The sequence below is a fragment of the Pinus tabuliformis genome, chromosome 1_2 (assembly GCF_031772625.1).
Source record: "Pinus tabuliformis cultivar Carrire ecotype Pingquan chromosome 1_2, CPIR1, whole genome shotgun sequence".
NCBI classification, from domain to species: domain Eukaryota; kingdom Viridiplantae; phylum Streptophyta; class Pinopsida; order Pinales; family Pinaceae; genus Pinus; species Pinus tabuliformis.
The window spans coordinates 898,705,189-898,729,673 of record NC_142298.1 but is presented as its reverse complement, the minus strand read 5'-3'; the positions used below and the strand labels follow the sequence as shown (position 1 = coordinate 898,729,673).

Here is a 24,485-nt window from a genome sequence, read left to right as displayed (position 1 = left end):
TGCATAAATATGAAGTTATCAAATGATATCATGCAAAGTTAAGCCAAAGCTCAAGGATCAAAAGAGTTAATGTAATATACATTGCATGACGACATGCAATAGCTTCAGTTGGGGGGTATGTTGAGTCTTGAAAATGTCATTCATTTCCATTACACTTTCACTATTATATCCATTATATCACCTCCATTTCACCTCCATTTCACTACTATGTTACCACATTCGTCCCACTTTCATTATCATTGGGCCACATTTATGTTTTTCCAATCTTTATTAATTCTAAGCCTTTTAAGTGAATTTGTGGTTAAAAATTAGAAAATAATGTGCATATGCTTATACCTAACAAATGGGTTGAGATTGTTGACATGTGTAGGTTGAAAGGAGGCTTCTAGAAGACCCTTATGTGGCACTCTAAGGCCAAATTCGAATTTGAGTGGAAAGAATCATGGGATCATGAGGATATGTGTCACATCTTCTAATTGTATTGTAACTCTAAGAAGACATGTGTCTTATCAGTTCCTATTTTGATTAGGACTCTAGAGGTAGAGGGAAAAATTCATGGACTCTCATTAATGAGATGGCTTCTCATCTTTTTGTATAAATAGGAGATCTCTCTCTTTCATTTGTTAGCTTAGAGTTTGGAGTTCTTATGTCTTTTTAGCTTGTGAGTTTGTAGTTCTTCCTTGATGCTTTTGAAAGCTTTGGAGAGCTTTGTTGTACTTTGTAATTTTGAAGAATTTGAATAAAGCTTTGATGTTCTCAACATGGAAGGAGATGTGAAGTAGATGTCATGGAGCATATTAGAATGTAAGGTAGAGTAGATTTCATTTTGTAAATTTTGCTTTGATTTCATTATGTCATTTGATTGCTTTCAAGTTTGATAGATTAGATTTTTCATTCATGCAATTTTAATTCATGCAAGTGTGTTCAACCGGTTGATTGTAGATTAGTAATGCACATAGATTTTTAATGACTAATGACATGATGGAATCATCTTGTCCTTCTGCTGATTTATTTTCTGAGTTCTACTTCCAGTATTGTTATTTCTTTCAGTTTTGTTTTGCTCATTTACTTTCATTCAATTTAGATATCATATTACTCCATTTGTTTATGATTACCTTCCTATAGCCAAGCAACTCAAATAGTGAGGAATCAGAATATTATTTGATGTAGTATGATTTAGTTTACTTTCCTACAAGTTAGTGATTATATTACTTATGTCATTTTCAGGGATTGAAGTATGAATGAGTAGTTTAATCTTAGTTTCATTTTATGCAATTTCATTTCATGCAATTTAGATGTCATATTACTCCATTTGTTTATGATTACCTTCCTATAGCCAAGTGACTCAAATAGTGAAGAATTAGAATATTATTTGATGTAATACGATTTAGTTTACTTTTCTGCAAGTTAGCGATTAGATTACTCATGTCATTTTCAGTTACCTCCTATAGCAAGAGCGAGTCGAATGGTGAAGGATTGAAGTATGAATGCGTAGTTTGATCTTAGTTTCATTTTATGCAATTTCATTTTATGCAACTTAGATATCAGATTACTCAATTTGTTTATGATTGCCTCCTATAGCCAGAGCGAGTCTAAAGGTGAGGGGTTAGAATATGGGTTGACGTAATATGATTTAGTTTACTTTGCTTACAGTTTTTGAATTGCTTTAAGTTCAGTTTTCTTTTTATACAGCAGCAAGGATACTGGGTTTCATAGTCACTAGCTCATTGATTGGTTGTTGCATTCTATTTTGATTAAAGTAGCTGCATATTTACACTTTTGTTTAAGTACTAATTCCATCAATAACATGTTTTGAGATCTTTTGAAGTGCTAAGTTTTGGAAGTTACCATTAGGGACATAGGCCTTATCTTGAAATCTCTATCCATACTTGTCCTTTAAAAGTATTCTTAAGACCTTAGAATAGGATTTCCATTTGTAACAAAACAAAATAAAATCTATAAAACAACGAAGTAAGAAAAAGGTTAACTAAGCACATATGGTGCACCACACTTCATCAGTTTACAATACCTGGATTGATAATTTATGTAGAGCAATTTAAGACATTAAATTGACTAGACAATAGCATCACACTTCCTAGCATTTTCCTACTAGCTGAGAAGTCTTGTTAGCACCTGAAGTGAGAGCTCGGAGTCCTTTTAGCACCTGAAAAAATCAAAAGATCAATTGCAATAAAAATAAAAAACCAAGACTGTAAAATAAGGAAATCACACTTGCGGAAATTAAATAACCTATATTGTAGAAAAAAGGTAACACACTTTGTCGTAAAGAAAATCACTCATTTGCAGAAAGGAAAACTTTGCTTCTCAGCTCTCTGGGAATGTTGTCCAGTATGCTTCAGTAAGTGTTGGCTTGAGGGTGCCTCACCCATGTTCAGCGTTAATTAGCCAAACAAATCCCTACACTACTGGCGCTTTCGGCATCAGCCCACGGAGCGTAGACAGACCCGAAGCAGTATGGGGAGATGCTAGAACCAATTTTCTACACCCTGAGATGGTTATGATGTCGTTTGATTCCCTCTATCCCTGCCTTCACACAAGTCACTTCGCTCTAGGGCTTACAAGATGAGCCCCCTATTCTGTCCTTCAATACCCCCGCGAAAGAGTACAATTGACCTTAATGTAGCCGTAGCTTACTGTTAAAGTACTTTCATGCTACTATGGCAGCGTGCCCTGTAAATTCCATAATTAATCTAAGTGACTTGCTTATCTTATCAAAAAATTATAGTTAACCCCGCGTAGACATATAACCGTAATTGTGTTTAGTTATCTAATGTAACTGCATTCATTCGGGCATCATATAAGCATAATAAAGGAAATTCATACATGACATATCAAGATGCATCAACAGAAAAAAGACAATGAAATTGCAGAATATTTCTCTTTATTGATATCTTCCAAGTGTTTATAGACATTATCCACCCTTTGCACATAGCTGTAAGGGTCCGCACACTTAGTTGTGGACTTCTACCCTAGGCCTCTACACACTCAACTGCAGAGCCTCTACCTATGCTACAACCCAAGAGTTAGACTTCTTATTTCAGAACTATGACTCTCTTACATTGTGCGTCTCCAAAACTACTTAGAGTTTAGATCCTTTTATACAATCCCATGGTCCGCAGACCATGGGTAGGTCTTTTATATCCGAATTTACTTTACAAAACTAAGGGTGGACTACCCTTTATGAAACATGACACCTTCATGCTCCGTGACCACAAAATGTGGAGTCTTTACAATTTTATTACAAAATTTTACTCAAACATGGACTTTTAGCTCCAAAACTATCCTTGGGGGATCCCGCTCCCAATAGGCCCCTAACACAAACATCCTGAATCGCCCTCGAGTCACTCGGTGGGTGTGGAGATCTTTGTACGAAGTCCTTCCAGTTCAACCCGTATGACCGCTACCTTGGTCGTGCACTGAGCTGTTGTCTGCTTTGCGTCTTCCACTGTTTGCTCGGTCACTGCTCTTGTGCTGTCAGCGTGAAGCTTTTGTTGCATTTCCTACAGAGTCGCAAGATTTCCTTCTATATTTCCTATGACTGCATAATCTTCCTCTAGGTAGGGCTTTAGTCTCGCCTTCAACACTACCTGCTTGTGCAGCACTGTGTCCACCTGTTCCTTCAGCTACTTGGCCTCTTGTAGCTTGGCTAGTCTCTATCTCAGTGTGACCATTCACGTTGTGCCCTTAAATTCATCATAGCATTATTGTAGCTCGCGTGCTTCCATCTCTAGCCTCTATATATTAGGGTCCTCCTGCAAGCTTGTCAGGACCTCGAATGACTACTTGAACAACTACATGTAGTCTGCTACTGCATTCTCCATCGTCTCTACTGCCTCTGTGACAGTCGTCACCCATTTTTCCTTTACTTCTGGTGGTGTTGAAAGCTAGGCCCTGAACTGTAGCTCTGTAATTTGCAGGTTCAACTCCAACTGAACCCGTGTCATCTCAGTCCAAGTGTTGTGCACCCCTGTGGCCAGTTTGTAGATGCATACCTTGAATGGCTCCTCCTCCACGATGGCCAACTGTAGGACCATTCGTCATGCCTCCTCAATGACCTACATAATCCTCTTGCTCTGATTGATCGCCTTAGTCTTAGCAGCATTGGCGGCATTTCTCTGTAGGGCCATCTACTTGTTGTTGATCCACTGCTCGCTAATCAACTGGAGGGCACAGGGCTCTCGGGCCCTCAGTTTTGCAATTACTCCATCCTGCAAGAAGTGGAGTGCTTTGTGCGGAAGCTATGCCAGGTTCAACCTAACTCCCTTCAGGGCGCTAATAGTGGGCCTGTCAACCTCATTTTCTGTGGTTAGTGCTCCATCTGGTAGCACTATCGCACTGGAAACATTCTTGCGCATCATATCGACAGCCTCTGAAGTGTTGATAGCCAAGCTGGTAGACACCATACGAGCCTACGACACACAGGTTTGCAACTCCTGTAACCCTGTCTGGATAGCCCCTAGGATGATCTGCTACTGTTGTTCAAATTGCTGCAGGGCCTCCGCGGTGACATCCCTAACTATGTCACCAATATCTTGTAAATTACCCTCTATCAATGTGATAAGGTCGAGCAAGGTCTTGGTTTCCTTTGATTTCTTCCTGGATGCTCCCTTCTCCAGCGCTCTTGGGTGCTTAATGCAGACGGACGTCTCCTGAGGGTCCACACCGTGTTGTTCTCTCTCTTCCTCTTCTGTATCAAGTGAAGGCAATCTCATGCCTTTGTCAAAGCCATGCTCTATTCCACCTGTTTGCTTTCGTGCCTGCTTCACCTGGGCCTTATCAGCAGCCTCCTTTTTCCTCTTCTTGAATAGTTGTGCCATCTTGTTTCTGGGAAAACTAGTGTCTTTTCGATCTGCTAGTCCCATTAAGACCGGTAGCTTTGTTAGAAACAAACAATTCAAAGCACTTCAAGGTTTCCTTTATGTATGATATGTAAGAGAGAAGCAGAGAGCACCAACCTATATCTTCAGCTTGGCTCCTTGCTTGTTTCCTCTCTCCCTTGATATAACTTGTCACTCTTATCCTACTTGTCCTGCTTTAGAGAATATCTATAGGGGAAAAGCAATAACACACCATCAAAGCATCGAGATCTATGATATCATAAACAATGCAGAATTAGAAATACATTAACCATACAATTGCATCCATAAATAACAAGATTTACAAATACACAATTATATGGAGAAAAACTAAAAGAACTTTATTGATAGTAGAAATAGAAGAGAGGATTACAACCTAGCTGTCTGATCCAACATCATCCTCCTAGCATGAAAGCCCTCTTCACCTCATGAAAAGCAAGATCACCTAACAATACAATTTTTTTCTCAGAGAGAAACCAACAACACTTCCTTACAAATTACAAAATTCCAGCCTCTAGATCTCTAGGATGAGGGATCCATTTATAGATATTTGTAGACGGGTGAGTCAGCTTCTGGGTTTTTGATTAGTGTCATTTCATTGATAGTTCTTGGTTCCACTTGGAGATTTCATGATCTCTTACTCATCCCTGGGCGAATTCAGAGAGGCAAGTGTCATATGAGAAGTTTTTAGAAGATTCTCTAGGTTTCCACTTAGCAAACTGCCTCTGCCATTTGTCTACTTTTTCCCATTGCACCCTATAGAAGTCTATTCCAGTATGCACCGCACCTGGCTAGTGCTACAGTCAGTATCACACGCTTAGAACTGAGCAGTCTGTATGGTCCAGTTTTGACTAGTTCTAAGTGGTTTTTTAGGGAGAACTTCTAGGAAATGATGTAATCAGTTGACCTTGATCTTTTAGGGTACTTTTAGGGGTTTAAGAGACCTTGGTTTATTGACATATGTGATTGGGTTGCAGTGCCCAAATATATCTATAACAGTTGCCCCCTAAAGCATGAGGTCATAAATCTTCTGATGTCGGGTGAAATGCTTTATCATGAGGATTTGAGGTCTCTCAATCTGGAAGGGTGACCTGTATAAAATAAAATACACTACATTATCTTCATATTATTTTCATGATCTAGCTGAGGTGGGCATTCCCATGCTCAGCTTTATAAATTCATCTTTATGTATATAGGACAGATCATTGTCTGCTGTTGCAGACTGGTGGTTCTTGTTGAGCCATCATCCTTTAGCTTGGATGATCATCTATGTAGCTGCTGTGTACATTTGATGTCTTTATTTTATTGAATATATCGCAGCACGGATGGATGAAACTAGATCCTAGGTCTTCAAAACTCGTTCAATCTTTGCCCAACGTACAAGTATATCAATGTGAAAAGATGTTCTGAAGTCGAACATGGAAAGACATCGCCTCATTACCAGCCAATGATGTAATCTGTTAATAGGTGTGAGAGGAATCACCGATAATGATAATGACCCTCAAGGTATTACAGTACAATTCACCTAGTGTGAATATAGGATCTGATGTCAAACACCATGCAAAATCTTTCGGTCGAAGGCCATTGATGTAAACCTGTCGCTGGAAGTGAGAAACTTGCCATTAAGGCATGCAAGCTTCAAAGTACTTAAAGGGTTGTTCCTAATTCAACTTCTTGGATAATGAGTTGATGTTGACAAGAAGTGACCCGTCGTAGGAGGGCCTTAATGAATCCCACATTTGTGACACGAACCGAAGCAAATGATTTTTTGGAGGTTAAAACGATTTGATGATATAAGGTTTAGGAATGGCGGCCATGAAAAATGGAGAGTGAAGGTATTGCAGTGGATGAGGTGTTAGATGGGTTGGTGAATTCTCTGAACAACTTCTCTTGAACATAACGGTGACACTATGATGGATTGGTAGCGTTAACCTCAAATATGGATGGTACGGAGGACCAATGGTGATGTGACCGGTGAACGAAATAACCCAACCCGACTCAATCATGGTGATTGAGTGAAAGTGTCATGTTCATGAGCGACCTACTACCAATGAATTTCTTCAAGTTACCTTCCCTTTTTCACCAGTCATTTCTGACCAGTACCTCTTTATTTTTGTCAAGCTTGAGGAGGATAACATATGCTTGTTCTATAATTTTCCCTTCGGGAAAACCTGTTGCTATGTTTTAGCGAGCCTAGCAATAGTGAAACTTTCTCTTTTTCGGAGGGACAAGTTTGTCGCTATTGTTTTAACAAGTTTAATGACAAATATAACTTGATCCTTTTCATGTTTAGAGAGTTTGTAAAGAGACAGAAAGGAAACTCTAGTAGTCATTTTTCGTGGCATAATCCCTTAAGTCCAAAAAAGTATAAAATAATATGAAAGGGATGACTTTTCGATAGTTTAAGCGAGCCGAAATAGACAAGCACTCGATATTTTTGTGTAATGATCCCTCATGTTCAAAAGGATTAAAATGTAGAGGAGGGATGGCACTTCCATTTACTTTAACAAGCTGGAAAGACCAGTAGCTCGACAATCTTTTCATATGTCACGAGTCTAAAAAGAGCTTAAAAGAGACTCATTTTTGAGGAACGAGTGAGGTATCTGGGTAGAAATTGGTTCTAATTAAGATTGGAACCTCTCAAACACGGCAGTTTAACGAGGGTGGCTAATAGAATCACTCATCGCAATTGTTCCTCAAAAGGGTAAACAATCAAGTGGAGGCAATATGATCAACAAAAGAGTGGAGGTGACGGTAAGAACACGACCAAGGCTCAAAAGGCTAATAGCAATGCAATCACAAAGGTTATTTACCGAGGGTGGATTCATTTTTAATGAGCATGAATCTTTAGAAACTATGCTCAGTGGTGGGTTTATTTTTTAATGAGCTTCAACCCTGCAGTAACATTGCTTATGATAATAGTCAAAGATGTTCAATTTACCATTAACATTATATTCTTTTGACGGTCGTACTACCTATTCAAATACTCAATCAAATTGATTAGAAATGCAAGTACATGCTTGAAAAATGAGTTAAAAACTAACATCTTACTTGAATTATGTGAAAAGTAACATAAAAGTAGTTTTACCTCTCATTTTTTACCATTTCATTCAAAATTTGGGATTTTTGGAGCTCTGGAGGTGTTTTCCCCCTCGATTTTCATTAGATGATTTCAGGATATATGGTGGACTATTTTCGGCACCGTCTGGACTAGGTAGGAGCTAACCCTGAGCTCTTCAATTGTGTTCCTTCCTTTTCTAATTCTGAGCAACTTTTCGTGTTTTTCTAGGCCTCAGGGGTTTGAACAATTCGTTCTCTCCCCATTGTACCTAGTACGCATCAAAAAGTGTGATGCATACAGAGCTAGCCATTGGCCAGTCAGTATGCATCCCACCTTGTACACAGCCAGTGTGCGATGGGCACAGGAGGGAAAGTTTATGCAGTGTTTTCTCATGAAATTTTTGCCTGTTTTTGCCCAAATTAGGATCCTAATTCATCTCTTGTTTGTGTTTCAGAGATTCATCGGAGCAAGATGGTTGTTACATGGCATGAACGTGAGCATGAAGAAGAGGACATGATTGCCTTACATGATCCAGGTACGGTTACTGCATTGCGAAACTATGGCTTGCTCAAATTCTTCCGTATATCCAGCGTGAGACAACAAATCAATTTGTTGCAATATCTTCTCGATGCATTGGATCCTATCAATGAGGTGTTCCAGATTAGAGGCAAATCCATCCCTTTGATAGTTGAGGACATCTACTTTTTGATTGGTTTATCGAGGTGTGGTGCCCCTCTCTCACTATCAAGATCCGCCCGCGGGGGTGAATCTGTGAGGGATTATATTTGTTAGTTTTGTAGAGATGGATCTCAGCTGAGAAGGGATGGTAAGATAAGTATTCATGATGTTATTGCCCTGTCCTTGAGCACTATTTTATTCACCTTTACTCGATTGGCTGGTAGCGTGGCTCTTCATTTGGCCAACAGGTCTTATATGCAGTACGCCCTATAATGCCTTGAACCAAAGGTATTCAACTAGTGTGATGTAGTACTTCCAGTTATAAAAGAACAACTTTCCAAGGTGAAGAATGGAAGATCCAAGAAATTTGGTTATGGTTCCATTTTGACAACTTTCGCCTTGGAGAGGATTCCACTGATGCAGCCATAGTAGATTTCACTCAGATTTCCAGCATCGAGGGAACCATGGATGAAGAGATGGCTCGATCTCATGGCCAGACATGCTGTTCAGTCGTAGATTTCATTCTCTGATGCCTTCTTTGAGTGGCTCGACCGTCAAGAGATGGTCTTCGCAGAGTATCCATACATTGGAATCGATTTTCGAGGTGACCTAGATTTGGCATTACCGGCTGGTGAGCAGTGGGGTGTTATAGGGAAGGAGATCTGACCATATCTCTGTTTATTGCTTTTATAATGTTCTTGTGATTTTAAATTTTACCAAGACTAATCAAACTCGTATATGTCTGCAGATATTGGACCGATGCAACCAGCAGTGCGCCCGAGGGTAGCAACTGCCATTCCAGCAGGAGAGGCTATAGGGAGGGCTGTCCTTCGTGATCTGGACATAGCAGAGACCCTTCTAGTATTGCAGGATCAGATCGAGGATCTTACCCTTGGTATTCAAGATGTGAGGACCAACAAGTTACCTCTGAGATTACAGTGTCATACCACTAGCGTGCCGAGTCGATGGACTAGGCTCTTACGTATGATTGCATAGGCGGTGACTTGCTATCACCAACACCATTAGTTTAGGGTGCTTTTTCTGCATTTTGAGTGTTTGGGTCGTATGACTGATTTTGCCCTGGACACAGAAGATTTTGTAAAAACTATATAAACAGTTATATATATTTCTAATTTTTGGAGTTTTATTTCGATTAAGTTATGTGATCCTGATGCCAATGTTGATTGAAATGCTTTTTCCTTTATAAATGCTGCAAATGTCTGTCTAACACATAATTTTCTAATGAATTAGTTAATGTGTTTAAGTTTCTAGAAATGTGTTGATATTGAATAGAATCAAATTGCCTTTCCAAAATCGTGACCCTTAGGAACATACGATAGATAGCTAGATTCCGAACAGAATAGACTCTAGTAAGTTGTAGGACGATGAGTTCTGAATCTAGCCTGACAATAAGGCAGCATATGCCATGTGCGATGGCATCAGAAAGAAGCTCCATCAATGCACTGTTCTCAGCGATGTTGTTCGTTGATCGACCAATACATATCCCTTTGAAACTCACTAACTCACTGGTTGGATAAAAAATGATCCAGGTTGCAGAAGATAGATTTCGTGTACTACGACTAACTCCGTCAGCATATCCAATGAATGATTCCAACAGGTCTGACATCTGCAACAAATGAAAAGTGGATTACCTAACCAAAATGATCACTCTTGATGAAAAAAAAAACATAACAAAAGCATATAAAGAGATTACTACACTTAATCAAGAATAGTAACGCTTAAGGTACAACACGTTTCAGGGTTGTGAGAGTGGAATCCCATTGTAATCTACTAGCTCGTAGGCTCGTTTTGCTAATACTCATTTAACAATGTAGGGACCCATCCATAATGGTTGGAACTTACCCGCTCCCAACTAATCAGATTCCTAATCGTATAGCAAGACCAGGTCACCTTCTGAGAAGACACGGGGTTTGACATTTTTGTCAAACTACGCCTTGGCTCATTTCTTATAAGCTTCGTTAGCCAGAGCGGCATCACGACGGGTTTCGTCCAATTGGATTAGTTACAAGAAACAGGCCTCTTCCTCTGATGTTTCAGGGAGTAGATCGACTACGACCTTGAGAGATGAAATTTCACACTGAATCGGTAAGACCACTTCTAGGCCATACACCAGCTGAAAGGGTGTAAAATTGGTTGCATTTCGCACCGATGTCCTATATGCCCACAACGCTGAGTACAGGATTAAGTGCCAACTCCATTTGTGGACTCCAATCATCCTTTCCAGCATGCTCTTCAAGACTTTATTGATGGCCTCAACTTGTTCGTTAGCTTGTGGATAATATGGAGTAGAACTGTCATGGGACAGTCCTAATTTGGCAGCTAATTCAACCATCAGTGATTGCGAAAATGTGATCCATGATCTGTGACTATAGCTTGTGGAACACCAAATATAAAGACTACATGATTGAAAACAAAAAGAGCAGCCATTTCACCGCTGTTGTTTAATGTAGGCATCGCCTCAGTCCATTTTGTAAAATAGTCGACTGCGACTATGATATACCCATGCCCCCCAGCTGAGGTGGGATTACATGTCATGAAATCAATGCCCCTTTTGGCGAATGGCCCAACAGCAACTACTGGATGCAGCAGTGTGGGCGGTAGTCTGGTTTTGCAGTCAAAGATCTGACAAGAATGGCAACTTTTGACCATGATTATGCAATATTTGAATATAGTAGGTCAGAAATAACCTGCTCGTAAGATCTTTGTGCCGTAGCGTAACCAGATTGATGCCCCCCACACGCACCTGAATGACAATCATTCAGGACTTTTTCGGCCTCCTCATGCATGAGGCACCTTCGCAAAACTTTATCGACACCACGACGATAAACTGTATCACCGACGATCATGTAGTCTTTTGCCTGGTATCGAGTACATCATTGTTCAGATCGAGAGGTATTAGGCCTAAAGGTTTGGGTTTGGAGATAGATTAGTATATCTCCATACCACAGATCTCTTGATAATATCAGAAACAAATATTAATCCACGATTGATGATTTAGATGTTGAATCGTTGGACGATGATGGGAGGTCATGTAGTAACTCCGCGAAAACTAGAGATTTCTTTGATTTCGATTTTGTGAATTCCAAATCAAACTCTTGCAAAATGGCTATCCATTTTGAATATTTCCCCCCTAGTAATTGATGCAACAGAATGTGGGTCATAGGGTTGCAATCTGATAGAAAGAGGATATAGTGTCGAAATCTATGTACTACTTGAATAGCTACTAGAGCCAGCTTTTCAACATAGGAGTACTTTCTTTCTCTATCATTTAAGTTTCATCTTAAATAATAGATTGGATGTTCAATTCCGTCGTCTTCTTGTACTAAGACGATTTTGATGGTTGTATCTGTTCTAGTAAGATATAGGTTAAAGTCCTTTTGATAGTCAGGAGAATACATTAATGATGCTTTTATTAGGGTGTTAGACTGAGTCTTGTCAATCCTTTGTCAGAGTCAAATTCACCAAGGTTCATTTCTTGTCATTTGCATCCATCAAATGCCATTTTGGTCAAAAAGAGTCATTTTAATTCTTGAGCCCAGGGTTGCCACCAATTAGTATGGAATTGACTTCTGATGGGGATGATATTCCACCAGGAGCAACTCTAATTGCACACTTTCTTCATCATCTCGCTGGTTAGATGGATCTTAAAATGGAGATTTTTACTCTGGGCCCACTGTCACAAGCCTTGGAGTTCTTCACACAGATGAAGAATGCAGGTTGTCACCCTAACCTCTGCACTTTCAATGCTATCATTGCTATGTATGGAAAAAATTTAAAAAGATGATGTTAGTGTTTGATGAAATGAGGTCTAGTGGCCATATCCCTGATAGAGTCACATGGAATACTCTGGTGGTCGTCTGTGGGACAAATGGTAAGCATATGCATGTTGCTAACGTTTTTAAGGAAATGAAGCAAGCTGGATTCGTTCCATATCGAGACACTTATAATACCCTGATTGGCGCTTATGGTAAGAGTGGATCAGTTGAGATGGATCTGGAAACATATGGCCAAATGATAAAAGCAGGATTTTTCCCTAATCTCTCTACTTATAATGCTCCTCTGAATACATTTGCCAAGAAAGGGCAGTGGTAGGAAGCTAAATCTGTTTTTGCAGATATGAAGGACAAGGGTTATAAACCAAATGAAAATGCTTATGCTTCCCTATTGCATGCTCATGCAAATGGTAATCATATAGCGCGGTTGAGGATCCTTGCAGAAGATATACATTCTGGAGTCATTCATCCCAGTTGGGTACTCCTGAAAACGCTTGTGCTTGTATATGGCAAATGTAATTTATTAAAGGAGACAGAGGGTGCCTTTTCAGAATTGAAAAGAAGGGGTTTTTCCCCAGATTTGGTAACTTACAATACCATGATAGTCATCTATGGAAGGCATGGCTTCATTGATCAAGCATTTGATATGTTAGAAAACATGAAACAAAATGGGTGGAAACCAGATTTGATTACATACGACTCCTTAATAAGCATGTATGGTAGAGAAGGCAACTACAAGAAATCAGAAGCTATTCCAAGCGAGATGAAAATGGTTGGCAAGAAAGCCAAAGGTTGGGTCATTACAACATTGTCATCAATGTGTACCGCAAACAGGGTCTTATGCAGGATGCTTCAAGGATTTTTTCTGAAATGATGGATTCAGGAGTACGTCCTTGCATTGTCACTTACAATACTTTTGTTGTTGGTTATTCAAACCTAGCAATGTTTGAGGAGGCTATGAACGTCTTGAAATACATGAAGAAACATCGTTACATGCCTAACGAGCACACCTATAATGCAGTTGTAGATGGTTACTGTAAACTAGGCAGATTCCAAGCAGCATTTGATGTTGTTAATAAAATTAGACAAATTGATAAGACTTTTGACCACAAAAAAGCTATACAGACTTTCACAGCATGTAACATAGCATCAAAAAACCAATTCTTCTGAATCAGTCACTTCTATTATGCACTGAGAGCAACCTATTGATAGTTGCAATATCTTGAGCCTCAAATGTTGTTATTTGATAACCAACGATTGTAAAACCTCAGGGTGCATGCCAGACTTCCTCCAATTGGCTCTGTATGCCATTAAGCTCACTTATGTCCATTTTCTGAAGGAGTTTGTAACATAGAGGTAAACTGGGCAAACAATGTGCTTGAGTTTGCCTGCGCGGCGCGCTCGGTGCTTTTACACAGTGCAAATATACACTCTCGCGACGCACTCACCAGGCGTGGTGCACTGGGCAGAGTACGCGGCGCACAAAGCTAGAACAAAAATTTTCGCCTCTGCTCTATTAAAAAAACTCAAATTCTTTGCTCCAAATGAATTTGTAAGGCTGTCACCTCCAGCAGATGGTGGGATGTATGTGGGCATGAGCGCTATAAAGATTTCCGATCTTGATTTTATTCGGAAATGAATGGTATTATATTTCTCCACGATCTATCTCAGCGGAAAACAAAAAAAAACATGCAGAAATGGGCCACGGAGATCACTAGCATGGGAAACATTTTCAGCTCCTCTGGGTCTAAGCAACATAGCTGGTATTCCAGTCCCATTCCTTATTGTTGGTACTAAAGTTTATATCGCACCAAAGGATGGTGGGAAAAGTAGCAGCAACAATCTTGTTGATGCTGCTCGTCAGTGGGTTGAAAGTCTTTCTGGATGAGGCCGAACTTCAGTTGGGAGATTATATCTACCCGGAAATAAAAAACGCCATTTTCAGTGCCTCCATTCATATTACTATATTTTCTAAGCATTACGCTGAATCACTTCCTTGCTTGCGTGAGCTCTATTGGATTTGGCACCCAAATCATCAGCGCAAAATTACCCTTGTTTTCTGTGACATTGAGCCTTGTGACCTGTGAGAAATCGACAGAGAACCTTATGCAAAATCATTCCAAGTGCACTAACGCAATGACAAAATCAAGACGGAAGAGGTAGAGGAGTGGAAGAAATCTCTCAGAGAGGTATCAAAAAGTTTCTGTGAAGTCTTCAAAAGTGATATAAGTGATTACGACAATGTTTTGGACAATATTGTGCAAAGCGTGTTCAAAGATGTGAAGTGGGGCCATCTTCAGATCCTGAAATATCCATGTGGACTCAACTAGGCCTTGAAGAATTTAGAAAATGAAATTGAGAAACAAAGCGTCACAAAATTGATAGGGATTTCAGGAATAATCAGAATTGGGAAGTCGTCTCTCACTAAACATTATTTTAACTTGAGAAGTTGGTCTTTTAGCAGGTTTTGCTATGTGTCTAACGTAGGGGAACGAAAAGGTAATTTAACATCTTCGCAGCTGCAAATTTTTGGTGCTCTTCGTGGTAATGATATTGATATTCCGGATACCAAAACCGGGAAGACAATTTTATAGAATAGTGTAAAAGGGTTCAAAATTATGATTGTTCTGGATGATGTGGATGAGAGGGAGCAAATAAAGAGACTACTAGACATTGATGCAATGCAGCTTGGTAGTAAGATCTTGGTATCATGTCGTGATAAGAAAATACTTGAAGGATATAATCCTTTGTGGTATGATTTGAAGACATTAGAGAAAACACATGCCAAGAAGCCCTTATGTCATCAGGCCTTCACTGAAGCAGAACCATTGGAAGGATATAAAGATTTGGTGGAGGAAATTTTGGACATTTGTGGGAGGGTTGCCCTTCTGTTTAGAATATTGGGGTGAACAACTTGCTTTCACCAATCATATAGTAGGGAAGCAGATGTATGGGGTATTGGGGCACACTTTGAATCAGGAATTTTTCATGAAGTTTTGAGCACTGAAACTAATTTTGATGATGCACCATGGCCTTCTATCTCTCCTGAGGCTAAGGATTTTGTGAAAATGCTTCTTAACAAAGATATACGCAAAAGAATGAGTGCAACTCAAGCCCTTTCTCATCCATGGCTTTGTGGGAAACATGTAATTCCATTAGATATTTCGGTGTACAAATATGTTAAAGCTTATCTCCTTTGCTTACCATTCAAATGTGCAGCTCTCAAGAATAAGGAGTTGATGTGACCAAATGGTTCCAGGCACTGGTGAAATCATTAAGTGAGGACGAATTGGTGTACCTCAGAGCTCAATTTAAGCTCCTACAACCTGATAATGATGCCAGGATTTCTCTAGAAAATTTTAAATTAGCTCTAATGAGAAATTCGACAGAGGCCATGAAGGAATCCAAGGTTCTAGATATACTAAATTTGATGGATCTCTCGCTAATTACAAAAATTGGTTTTGAACAGAAAAAGATAAGGTGAAAGGTCAAACGCCCAATTAAATGAAGAATACCTACCACAGCCAAAAAATAGGAAACGATGGTCTATTTCTGACTTCACTTACAATTTCAAGGGATTCTCCTATAGATGTCACTTTTTTAGATCCGAGAAAAATGTAACGCTGCTCCTTTAGTGATGGATGGCTTTTCATCTTCAATTAGTAACGATTAAATCATCCCATATTCTGAGTCGATTCATTTTTTGATAGAGGAATCTATTTATTTGTATAGAAAATTTTTGAAAAAGGTTCTGAGTTCTGAGAAAAGGTGTGGGAAGAAAAAACCCAGCACTATTACTTTACAATTTTGACAAAGAAATAATTAAATGGTGCAGCTTTGATTTATAAGATCCTTGCGGTATGAGTTTTGGCAATGTGTTTTTCTCTCTGTTTCATATGTATCATGTGTTGTTTTGCAGTCCATTCATAATTGTTTCCAGTTGAATACTTTCAAGTGAGAAAGGTAGAATTCAGTCATTGCTCTGCCTTGAGGAAGTGTTCAGTCTTTATGTGTTTTCTTCTGTCTGAAAAGGATTCATACATTAATGCCCTTTTCAGCTTTCTTAAACAGTCTTTTCACCCCATTTAATTTCAATTCGATTGCTAAAATCTCACGCTTATCTTGCCTTATGAAATATGTTGTGCCTTTGCTTAAATCTCTACTCATGCTGTCCTTGTCCCATATACATCCCAGAAGCTCGGTCACTTCATAAAATCTTTTCCAAAATCCATTTTCACTTACTAGCCTAAGGTAAACATTGTATTGTAGGTCATCTCAGACTATTTTCAATCATTTATTCTCTGAGCACGACTCGGAGAGAGCCCTCTCCTTCTCTGGTAGGGCTAGCTACCAGACTGAGCGTGGTTTGTGGTTACCCTAATTTTCGCCTTCTTTTAGCCTAAGGGAGATTTAGGTGCTAAAATAGTGGCGACTCCACTGGGGATGAAATGTTTTACTTGTAGATTGTTTTTCCCCAGCACATATCTCAAGTTCAGAGCTGATTGTTGATGGTGAACAATGATCAGACATAAGAAGACGGCTGAAATCATTCACCTGGTGACTCCATTCACTGAAGAATCCAGCAATCAATCCTTCATGTTGACTCCACTGCAGAGGGATCAGTAGCTTTGAGATTTCTTAAGATGGATCGGATTGGAAGAAGATACGCTCCCATGAGCTGAGATCACATCCCAGGTTTTCGAAATAAAATGCCCAAGGTAGATTGGTCAAAGAGTTTGCCTGTGTTCAGAAATGTGGAAGGTAATGACGTTGCTCTTCATCTGGTGAAATTTCACATCCATGTGCATAGATTAAAGATCAATTTTCCTGAAGACTGTTTGATGAAAATGTTTATGGCTACCCTGGAAGATGAAGCCCGATCTTGGTATGAAAGTTTGCCACCTACTTCCATTTATTGTCTAAAGGATTTTCATTCAATATTAATTGAAAGATATAAAGACTCTTATCCATCATTAAATCTAGTTCATGATTGTTGCAAACACGCTTCTACTTTCATTGAGAGCCTTGAAAAATACTATGAGGATGATAATTTTATGGATGATGAGATCATGGAAGCCTTGTACGAGAATCCATTTCAGCAACATGAAGAGAAACTAGAGGAGTCTTGTCAAGATGCTCAGGAAAATTTGCAGCAGAATCAAGATCTTTGTACGGTGGAAAATGGAGGAATTTTTCATCTTGACAGTCAATGTGAATTACATGAAATAGATCAGCAGATTGATGAGTTCCATATGGCTGAAAATGAGGAAAGAAGAAGTTTTATTTCAGACCTGGTTGAAATAAATGAGGATACGCAAGAAAATGATGTTCCAATCTCAGAAAATGATGATGATAAACCAGATCGAGGAACAGATTGTGATGAGGAAAAACATGTCGTTCCAGATCTCATAGAAGAGAATTGCATTGTTGAGGCTGCCTCAAATGAAGAAGACAGAGTTCCAGGCCTAACTGCCCTCATCTCATTAGAACATAGCCTTTCGACCAAGGTAATCCAGTCAATTCATGAACATCAAGAGGATATCTTTGTTCAAGTAGGTGAAAAAGTTTCTCTGGATGAATTTATGATAGATGACAGAGATTTCATGCTTGAGTTTCAAGAATCATCCAAAGATGCTTTTATTATGATTAATGAATGTAATAAGGAACATGAAAATCTGGGTATCATATCATATGAAGATAACCTACAGTACATTTACACCGCAGAAGATCAAAGCATTCATGATTTCCATTCAGATTCTCCTTCATATGTTTCATGTGCTGAAATGTTTTTCCAAGAAGAGATCTGCTCATCTATTTCTTCAGAATTTTTTGGGGACCAGGAGCAGATTTTTACTGAAGTACATTGTGAAGAAAGATCAGAAGCAGGTGAAAAGAACACCTTGTTCTTTCAGCAGGGGGTGGAAATGGCAAATCTTCATGTTTTTCAAGATCCTCCGGCAAGTTTGTGCCAGCCAGCAGTGACAGTGATTATTGGAGGGTTCAGTGGTGAAGGAGGTCAGGGTCAAATAGCTTTTTGTATGCCCAGTTACAAGTATCTACGGTTGACCCATAGATCTGATCAAGAGAATCAATCAAGGAGGTATCTACTAGGTTGGTTACATTGGAAGACACATTACACATGATTGTACATATTGCATTAGTACGCAGGTGGCTGTCATCATGATTTGAAACCCTTGAATCTTGATGGACTGCTGCCATTGAATAAGTTTTGTCAGTTCTTGTTTTAGTTAAGTTCAGGTCTTGGAATTTTTAGTTAGTTTTCTAGAGTTAAGTTTTTCAGTCATTTCAGTTCGCACTGAGTCAGTTTGAGTCAAGTTTCAGTAAATAAATTGAGTCATGTTGGTTTGTCGGAATAATGGACTCCATAGCCCAATGGATGAAGGCACTGTTTGCTCTCCCAAAGATCTGCAGTTCTTGGCACCTCCACGGAGCGGCAGCTGCCATCCCAATTGGAGCCAATGTTAGACTCACTTTTGTCAATCCTCTGTCAGATTCAAATTCGCTAAGGTTCATTTCTCGTCATTTGCAGTCATCAATTTCCATTTTGGTCAAAAAGAGTCATTTTAATTCTTGAGCCTAGGGTTGCCACCAATTAGTATGGAATTGACTTCTGATGGGGATGATATTCCACCAGGAGCAACTCTAATTGCACACTTTCATCATCATCTTGCTGGTCAGATGGATCTTAAAATGGAGATCTTTACTCTGGGCCCACTGTCACAAGCCTTAGAGTTCTTCACATAGATGAAGAATGCAGGTTGTCACCCTAACCTATGCATTTTCAATGCTATCATTGCTATGTATGGAAAGAATTTAAAAAGATGATGTTAGTGTTTGATGAAATGAGGTCTAGTGGCCATATCCCTGGTAGAGTCACATGGAATACTCTGGTGACCGTCTGTGGGACAAATGGTAAGCATATGCATGTTGCTAACATTTTTAAGGAAATGATGCAAGCTGGATTCGTTCCAGATTGAGACACTTACAATACCCTGATTGGCGCTTATGGTAAGAGTGGATCAGTTGAGATGGCTCTGGAAACATATGGCCAAATGATAAAAGCAAGATTTTTCCCTAATCTCTCTACTTATAATGCTCTTCTGAATGCATTTGCCAAGAAAGGGCAGTGGTAGGAAGCTGAATCTGTTTTGGCAGATATGAAGGACAAGGGTTATAAACCAAATGAAAATGCTTATGCTTCCCTATTGCATGCTCATGCAAATGGTAATCATATAGCGCGGTTGAGGATCCTTGCAGAAGATATACATTCTAGAGTCATTCATCCCAGTTGGGTACTCCTGAAAACGCTTGTGCTTGTATATGGCAAATGTAATTTATTAAAGAAGGCAGAGGGTGCCTTTTCAGAATTGAAAAGAAGGGATTTTTCCGTAGATTTGGTAACTTACAATACCATGATAGTCATCTATGGAAAGCATGGATTCATTGATCAAGCATTTGATATGTTAGAAAACATGAAACAAAATGGGTGGAAACCAGATTTGATTACATACGACTCCTTAATAAGCATGTATGGTAGAGAAGGCAACTGCAAGAAATCAGAAGCTATTCCAAGCGAGATGAAAATGGTTGGCAAGAAAGCCAGAGGTTGGGTCATTACAACATTGTCATCAATGCGTACCGCAAACATGGTCTTATGCAGGATGCTTCAAGGATTTTTTCTGCAATGATGGATTCAAGAGTACGTCCTTGCATTGTCAATTACAATACTTTTGTTGTTGGTTGTTCAAACTTGGCAATGTTTGAGGAGGCTATGAACGTCTTGAGCTACATGAAGAAACATGGTTACATGCCTAACGAGCACACCTATAATGCCATTGTAGATGGTTACTGTAAACTAGGCAGATTCCAAGCAGCATCTGATGTTGTTAATAAAATTTGACAAACTGATAAGACTTTTGACCACAAAAAAGCTATACAGACTTTCACAGCGTGTAACAGAGCGTCAAAAAACTGATTCTTCTGAATCAGTCTCTTCTATTATGCACTGAGAGCAACCTGTTGATAGCTGCAATATCTTGAGCCTCAAATGTTGTTATTTGATAACCAAGGATTGTAAAACCTCAGTGGTGCATGCCAAAGCCTCAAATGCTATTATTTGATAACCAAGGATTGTAAAACCTTAGTGGTGCATGCCAAACATCCTCCAATTGGCTCTGTATGCCATTAAGCTCACTTATGTCCATTTCAGAAGGAGTTTGTAACATAGAGGTAAACTGGGCAAAAAATGTGCTTGAGTTTTCTTGCACGGCACACTGGGCAGTGTCGCGGTGCACTGAACATGCGCCGCGCACTGGGTGCTTTTACACAGTGCAAATATACACCGGCGCGGCGCACTCACCAGGCGCGGCACACTGGCCAGAGTACGCGGCGCACAAAGCTAGAACAAAAAATTTCGCCTTTGCTCTATTAAAAAAACTCAAATTCTTTGCTCCAAATGAATTTGTAACGCTGTCACCTCCAGCAGACGGTGGGATGTATGTGGGCATGAGCGCTATAAAGGTTTCCGATCTTGATTTTATTCGGAAATGAATGGTATTATATTTCTCCACGATCTATCTCAGCAGAAAACAAAAACAAACCTGCAGAAATGGGCCACGGAGATCGCTAGCATGGGAAACATTTTCAGCTCCTCTGGGTTTAAGCAACATAGTTGGTATTCCAGTCCCATTCCTTATTGTTGGTACTAAAGCTGATATCACATCAAAGGATGGTGGGAAAAGTAGCAACAACAATCTTGTTGATGCTGCTCGTCAGTGGGTTGAAAGTCTTTCTGGATGAGGCCGAACTTCAGTTGGGAGATTATATCTACCCAGAAATAAAAAAACGCCATTTTCAATGCCTCCATTAATATTACTATATTTTCTAAGCATTACGTTGAATCACTTCCTTGCTTGCGTGAGCTCTATTGGATTTGGCACCCAAATCATCAGTGCAAAATTATACCTGTTTTCTGTGATGTTGAGCCTTGTGACCCGCGAGAAATTGACAGAGAACCTTATGCAAAAGCGTTCCAAGTGCACCAACGCAATGACAAAATCAAGATGAAATAGGTGGAGGAGTGGAAGAAAGCTCTCAGAGAGCTACCAAAAAATTTCTGTGAAGTCTTCAAAAGTGATATAAGTGATTACGACAATGTTTTGGACAAGATTGTGCAAAGCGTGTTCAAAGATGTGAAGTGGGGGCATCTTCAGATCCCGAAATATCCTTGTGGACTCGACTAGGCCTTGAAGAATTTAGAAAATTAAATTGAGAAACAAAGCGTGACGAAATTGATAGGGATTTCAGGAATAACCAGAATTGGGAAGTCGTCTCTCACTAAACATTATTTTAACTTGAGAAGTTGGTATTTTAGCAGGTTTTGCTATGTGTCTAACGTAGGGGAACGAAAAGGTAATTTAACATCTTCGCAGTTGCAGATTGTTGGTGCTCTCCGTGGTAATGATATTGAAATTCCAGATACCGAAACCGGGAAGACAATTTTAAAGAATAGTGTAAAAGGGTTCAAAATTCTGATTGTTCTGGATGATGTGGATGAGAGGGAGCAAATAAAGAGACTACTAGACATTGATGCAATGTAGCCTGGTAGTAAGATCTTGGTATCATGTCGTGATAAGAAAATACTTGAAGGATATAATCCTTTGTGGTATGATTTGAAGACATTAGAGAGAATGCATGCCAAGAAGCCCTTCTGTCATCATACCTTCACTGAAGCAAAACCATTGGAAGGATATAAAGATTTGGTGGAGGACATTTTGGACATTTGTGGGAGGGTTTCCCTTCTGTTTAGAATATTTGGGTGAATAGCTTTCTTTCACCAATCATATAGTAGGGAAGCAGATATATGGGGTATTGGTGTGATAATGTACATCTTACTATGTGGTAGTCGACCTTTCTGGGCACACTTTGAATCAGGAATTTTTCGTGAAGTTTTGAGCATTGAACCTAATTTTGATGATGCACCATGGCCTTCTATCTCTCCTGAGGCTAAGGATTTTGTGAAGAGGCTTCTTAACAAAGATATACACAAAAGAATGAGTGCAGCTCAGGCCCTTTCTCATCCATGGCTTTGTGGGAAACATGTAATTCCATTAGATATTTCGGTGTACAAATATGTTAAAGCTTATCTCCGTTGCTTACCATTCAAACGTGCATCTCTCGAGAATAAGGAGTTGATGTGACCAAATGGTTCTAGGCACTAATGAAATCATTAAGTGAAGATGAATTGGTGTACCTCAGAGCTCAATTTAAGCTCCTGCAACCTAATAACATTGCCAGGATTTCTCTAGAAAATTTTAAATCAGCTCTAATGAGAAATTCGACAGAGGCCATGAAGGAATCCAAGGTTCCAGATATACTAAATTTGATGGATCTGTTGCTAACTACAAAAATTGGTTTTAAACGGCAAAAGAGAAGGTGAAAGGTCAAACGCCCAATTAAATGAAGAATACCTACCACAGCCGAAAAATAGGAAATGATGGTCTATTTCTGACTTCAGTTACAATTTCAAGGGATTCACCTACAGATGTCACTTTTTTAGATCCGAGCAAAATGCAACGTTGCTCCTTTAGCAATGGATGACCTTTCATCTTCAGTTAGTAAGGATTAAATCATCCCATATTCTGAGTCGATTCATTTTTTTGATAGAGGGAGTCTATTTATTTGTATAGAAAATTTTTGAAAAGGGTTTTGAGTTCTGAGAAAAAGTGTGGGAAGAAAAAACCCAGCACTATCACTGTACAGTTTTGACAGAGAAATAATTAAATGGTGCAGCTCTGATTTATAAGATCCTTGCGGTATGAGTTTTGGCAATGTGTTTTTCTCTCTATTTCATATGTATCATGTGTTGTTTTGCAGTCCATTCATAATTGTTTCCAGCTGAATACTTTCAAGTGAGAAAGGTAGAATTCAGTCATTGCTCTGCCTTGAGGAAGTGTTCAGTCTTTATGTGTTTTCTTCTGCCTGGAAAGGATTCATACGTTAATGCCCTTTTCATATTTCTTAAACAGTCTTTTCACCCCATTTAATTTCAATTCGATTGCTAAAATCTCATGCTTATCCCGCCTTATGAAATATCCTGTGCCTTTGGTTAAATATCTGCTCATGTTGTCCTTGTCCCATATACATCCCAGAATCTCGGTCACTTCATAAAATCTTTTCCAAAATCACTTTTCACTTACTAGCCTAAGGTAAACATTGTATTGTAGGTCATCTCAAACTGTTTTCAATCATTTATTTGCTGAGCGTGACTCAGAGAGAGCCCTCTCCTGCTCTGGTAGGGCTAGCTACCAGACTGAGCGTGGTTTGTGGTTACCCTAATTTTTGCCTTCTTTCAGCCTAAGGCGGATTTAGGTGCTAACATAGGGAATCCTTTACAGTGTTAAAGGAAGCTTGCGCAACCTGATCCCAGTTGAAGGGTACTTCTTTTTTCAAAAGACATGTATAACCTTTAGCAAGTTCAGCGTAATTTGGAATGAACCTCCTTAGAAAGTTCACTTTCCTTTGGATTTTCTAAATTTGAAGCAAATTCGAAGGTGGGGGCATGTTGATGATTGCCTAAACCTTACATGGGTTGAGTCGAAACCCGTCCTTAGAAACTATGAAACCAAGTAAATGACCAGAACCGACACAAAACACACACTTGTGTGGATTGAGTCGTATCTTGTACTATTGGCAATGTAGAAATATAGCTCTCAAATGTTGTGGATGATCAGTCCACATTCGCGAATGAGCCGGTAGATCATCGAGATATGGTTGAATGATGTGCTTGATGTCATGGAAGGCGTAGTTCATTGCCCTATGAAAAGTTGCCCCTGCGTTCTTTAAACCGAAAGGTAGTTTACTGTACGCGAATGTGCCCCACGGACATATAAATGCAGTTTTTGACTAGTTTTGTGGTTGGATGTTTATTTGATTATATCCAGAAAATCCATCCATGAATGAAAAGATTTCGCATCCGGTGCATTCATCAATTATCTGGTCGATGAAGTGTGCAGGGTAGTTGTCCTTCGGACAAGCTTGATTTAAATCCCTGTA

General features: G+C 39.4%; 1 protein-coding gene and 1 pseudogene across 1 annotated transcript; both read left to right on the top strand.

The window, feature by feature from the left end:
* Window positions 1-12,753: 12,753 nt before the first annotated feature.
* Window positions 12,754-20,406, top strand: LOC149208847 (uncharacterized; annotated as a pseudogene).
* Window positions 20,407-20,627: 221 nt separating this feature from the next.
* On the top strand, window positions 20,628-22,869 carry LOC149208846 (CDPK-related kinase 3-like). Its single transcript, XM_089398440.1, has 4 exons — window positions 20,628-20,926; window positions 21,808-21,887; window positions 22,257-22,610; window positions 22,643-22,869. Exons 1-4 carry the CDS (start codon window positions 20,628-20,630, stop codon window positions 22,867-22,869), a joined length of 960 nt encoding a protein of 319 aa, XP_089254566.1.
* The last annotated feature ends 1,616 nt before the right edge of the window (window positions 22,870-24,485 follow it).